The sequence below is a fragment of the Nanorana parkeri genome, unplaced genomic scaffold, assembly GCF_000935625.1.
Source record: "Nanorana parkeri isolate BGI_ZX_2015 unplaced genomic scaffold, ASM93562v1 scaffold194, whole genome shotgun sequence".
Classification (NCBI taxonomy): Eukaryota; Metazoa; Chordata; class Amphibia; order Anura; family Dicroglossidae; genus Nanorana; species Nanorana parkeri.
Window position 1 is genome coordinate 1294617 of NW_017306462.1, and position 4883 is coordinate 1299499.

Consider the following 4883-nt stretch of genomic DNA (forward strand, 5'->3'; position numbering starts at 1 on the left):
AGCTAAATGTTACCAGAAGTTCTGCCCCACACCAGCAGCCTGTAAAGAGAACTAGAGTGCTATAAACCAAAGCACAAATGGAGGAGCAGAGGGCAGTGACCAGTAGTACAGACCTCTACTGCTTTTCAGCTAGAAACCCCTATACATAAGGAGAGAGAACGTCCTCCAGCTCCATAATAGCAGCTCGGTACCTCCATACGGACCAAGGGCAGGGGGAAAACCATTCATACAACCTTTACACTGCACCTGTGACATACTGATGACTGGTGCAATGTTCTGCAGGCTTTAATGGAAAATAAATAAATAAATGCACATTGATCATAAAATCAAGTGTACAGTATGCATATCATACCTTCCCTTGTTACCCCCTCCCCCACAGATCAACATGCACTTACAATGTTTCTATTAAATTGATTTTGGTTTTTAAGAAATACCTGCTCTGAGACCCAGTGATGGGTCTCATTTATTTAAGTTTTTTGTCATATGACCAAACAAGCACAGGGTCCCTTCATCAGGTTTTAGCCCTGAGGGGCGGGCTTCCGATGACCGCAATGCCAAACAGGCAGTGTGCGCTTGCGCACACCGGCCCCTCCGGCTTTTATTGTATGAACATGCTACACACCCGCCGAACATCGTACGATGCTCGGCGGGTTTTCGAACATGTTCGTAAGTTAAAAGTCGTCCGACCTTACAGTAGTAGAGGTCGCACGGCTTCCACACACCTTACGATAATCGTACGATCGCGGGATTTCCCGCGATTATCGTACGATTATCGCAAGGTGTGTGGGGACCTTTAAGCTGTGCAATCTGCTGATTGGTTGACTAGTTGCAGGCACGGCTACAGGTGCAGAGATGTGTTCTTTCACATAAAACTCATGTCAGAAAAAGCTAATAGCTGTAGAGGGGTGCCAAAGACAGTATGAATCCGGGAGAAAGCTATGGACGAATCAATGAGGGTCGTTCATATAGGAAATGAAGGTGGACTCAAGATAGCTGCTGCACCATCATAGGGTTCTACTGTGCAGATGCAGTTTACAGGGAATTGAGAGTAATAATTTTAAACACAGGAGAGGACTTGTTACGTGTGGGAAAAAAAGTAAAGCTATGTTACACTTAAAGCAGAACTCCGGGCAAATCAAATCTTAACCCTTGAATGGGGCTACCCCCACACTGCAAAGGTTAAGTGTTCATTTTATCTAGGGTTCTATAAGAACAAAGTTATACTCACCCAAACCATGATCCCAGCTTGCTCTTAGACCGGTTTCTTCGGTCTCTATCCCCCTCCGCACCAGTGGTCTAAGGTCCTGTGAATCATCACATCCTATACATTGTATAGAAGGTAAGGCCGCTGAGGGACATTACATTGCTGGAGCTGAGGAAGAGACATGGTGGAGGGAGCGGTGTAGGAGCCAGCTGGGATCGCTGATCAGGTGAGTACATAGTTATTACTAGAGGTGCACCAAAATAAAAATTTCAAAACCGAAACGAAACCGAAATAAAAAAAAATGTCAGACCGAAACCGTAAATGTTTTTTTATTTCAATTTTTTAAAATATTTTATTTATTTTTGATAAACTTTCATTTTTTTTATATTTATTTGTAAATTTTTTACTTTACTTTTAAGGGCTTTGGGGAAATATTAGGGGTCTAAACCTATTAGACCCCTGATATTTCCCTTTTAAAATAGAAAAAGAGATTGAGGACACAGAGTCCTCAATCTCTTTTTCTGCAGCCCCTGTTATAAATGAACAGGAATCCTCTATACTGAGTGTTTCTGTTCATTCATGACATGAGGACAGAGTGTGTATACTATAAACACAATCATGAATGAACAGGAGGTGATGTAGATCACTTCCCATTCATTCATAATTGAGGATATCGTAACCATACTCTGTACTCAATTATTTTTTAAACACCCAGCGAACACTCATCACTGAGTGTTTGTACCTCGCTCTCCATCCTGACAGCTGTCACAGGAGGCTGAGCGAGCGGAGCTCAGCCTGCTGTGACAGCACTGCAAGCTGTCTCCGCCCACACTGCTCTCCTCTGATCTGGCGCAGGAGCGGTGTGGGAGGAGAGATGCCGGCCGCTCACGGCGCTCACCTCCCGCGGTGATCGGCCGCCTCTGATAGTTTCTCTCCTCCCCACTGGGATACAGGGCAGCGACCAGCAGGAAGGAGAGAAAGAACGGATGCACCGCTTTATCAACGTTTATCGCGTTATGCCAAAAGTGCCATTTGTGGACGATATGTGCGGCCGATATATTGGTACATCCCTAGTTATTATTTTAGCTCCCTAGATAAAATGATCACCTAATCCTTGCAGTGTGGGGATAGTCCCACTAGTATACTATTTATTATAGCAGACAGGTGAAAAAAAACAAAACCCCTCTAAAACTGTCTGTTCTGCCACAGCAAGCCGACTCAAATGTTAATGTAAATACTGCTTCCTTTTTTTGAGACCACACACACACACAACGTATACTGACTTACCCACATTACCTGGGTATTAGTTGCATTGCTCTCACCAAGTTTCACAGTCAGCGTGAACTGAATTGTAAATGTTGGAGTGACCGCTGTCTGCTTCTCTGCAAATTCCCTCAGCTCCGCCAGTGCCAGCTGATCCGTGACGACAAACTCTTCTTCGCTGGGGAACATGCTGGAGAGAAGGTCGAGCTCTGAGATCTGAGCTTCCGCTTCCTCCTGGCTTAACATTATGAGGGAGAATCTAGAAAACAACAGATTCCTCATGAATGCAGTTATAAATGACAATAATCTACACAGACTAATACTTCCACAATACAGCAGCGTGAAAACATTAATAAAATGATCTCTAGGGGAACTCTTTATAAAGGATTCATTGCATGATTCACATGGTGAATGTTTGCTGGATATTCGCCTGCCTGCATTTTATGGCATTCCATTTTCAAAGAGGATTCACCCAATATATAAGCAGCAGATGGGTGACTCATGTTTGACTTTAAATGTTTTCAATGGAGTCGCTCAAATTCACCTAGGAGATTCACCCATCAGCAGCCGCATACAATATAATAGGGAGATTCTCATAACAAACAAGATGTGCTGGTACATTTAAAGAAGAACTCCGGGCATAATTATTCTTAACCCTTGCAGTGGGGCTACCCTTGCACTGCAAAGGTTAAGTGCTTGTTTTGGTCCAGGGATGGAAATAAAGTTATACTGATCTGAAGCTCAGCGCCAGCTAGCTGCTACTCCGGTCCCTGCCACATGGAAAGTCCCTTGATGTCCTCACGTCCTATACATTGTATAGGACATGATGATTCACAAGACCTCAGACAACCGGAACGGAGAGGGAGCAAGACTGGTCTAACAGCCGGCTGGCTTCAATGTTCATGTGAGTATCACTTTTTATTTTCGTTCCTAGATGAAAATGAGCACTTAACCCTTGCAGTGCATGGGGTAGCTCCACTGCAAGGGTTAAGAATAATTATGCCCCGGAATTCTTCTTTAAAGCCCAGCTCGGGACAAAAAAAGAACCCTCTACCGCCCCCTTCCTGCCAGCCTCCTCTAAGTGGGCGCTGGATTAAAAAAAAAATGAATAAAAAAATGCCCTTTTTACTAACCTAAAGCCGTGGTCATGTGACACTGCACTCCATGCCCTCTCCCCATCTGTTTACATGGTGGGGTCCTTCAGGTGACCACTCAACTGCCTGCATGACATGGACACTTACTATTGGCCGTCCAGCGGTGGGGTCCTCAGGCTCCAGAAGTGTGACATCTGTCAAAGAAAGAATGCCAGTGGTGGCATGGGGGGGGAGGGGGTCGTGTTAAGGCTTTCCATGGCACAAACTAGGGATGCACCGATACCGGTTTTTCGGTATTGAGTGCCAATACTTTGCTTTCGGTACTCGTCGATACCGAGTACCGATACTGGTGCTTCCAAGAAGCTGGCTCCATGTTGCTTCCCAGCCAATCAGCATCGAGCCGGCTTCCCCGCTAATCAGCAAGCCAGGCAGCGAGTAATGACCCGCCTCCCAGCTTCCTGATTGGCCTGGGAAGCCGGCTCGATGCTGATTGGCCAGTAAGCCATCTTCCCAGCCAATCAGCATGAAGCCGACTTCCCAGCCAATCAGCATGGAGCCGACTTTCCGGCCAATCAGGAAACCGGGAGGCGGGTCATTACTCATACCCCAGCTTCCTGATTGCACAGGAAGCTGGGTGCATGTTCCCCTATGGCACTGCTGGTCAGAGGAAATCTTCCTCTGACCGGACGTTCCGGTATTGGGGAAGGTATCGGAGCATTTGGGCGAGTACTGGCACAAATACTCAGTATCGGTACATCCCTAGCACAAACCTTACACAATGGCTTAGTGGGGATCATACTTTGCCCGAAGTAGGGCTTTACATTTAAATAGGATTTACCTATCTGGCGCAATATACATAGGATGAATCCTCTTTGAAAATGAACGCCATAAAATAAAAAGAAAGAAGAAATGTTGAGAAACATTCGCTGTGTGAATCCACAGTGAATCCTTTCGAAACACACCCCTGATTGTTGTTAATATAAAAACAATTATAGTTTAGTTGCCTACATATATTCCTCTCTAATGTATAAGCAGATCAACAAAACCCAAAATATAATAACAACAATATGAATGTAGTATCAGAACAATAAACTCATACATTAACACCAATAATGTAGAAAAGAATGAAAACAATCCTGTCCACAAGAGCTTGCAATCAAAATTACTCTTTTCTGATGACAGCAGATTTTTTTTTTTTTTTAACAGGTAAAGCTTTTTATTGAATTTTCATACATAAAAACAATCACATAAAGACAATGACAATTACAGATCGACATTCTAAACTCAGCATTTCCAGCAGTCCGTACAAGACAATACAATAA

The 4883-nt window shown here is 44.3% G+C and overlaps 1 protein-coding gene across 1 annotated transcript in view; it reads right to left on the minus strand.

Annotated features, from left to right (window-relative positions):
• Positions 1–2722, minus strand: part of RWDD2B (RWD domain containing 2B) — an 8044-nt gene extending 5322 nt beyond the window's left edge. The window contains exon 1 of the mRNA XM_018555369.1: positions 2501–2722. Coding sequence (XP_018410871.1) covers positions 2501–2713 — 213 coding nt within the window. The 5' untranslated portion in view covers positions 2714–2722. The remainder of the gene's footprint in view (positions 1–2500) is intronic.
• Positions 2723–4883: the final 2161 nt, after the last annotated feature.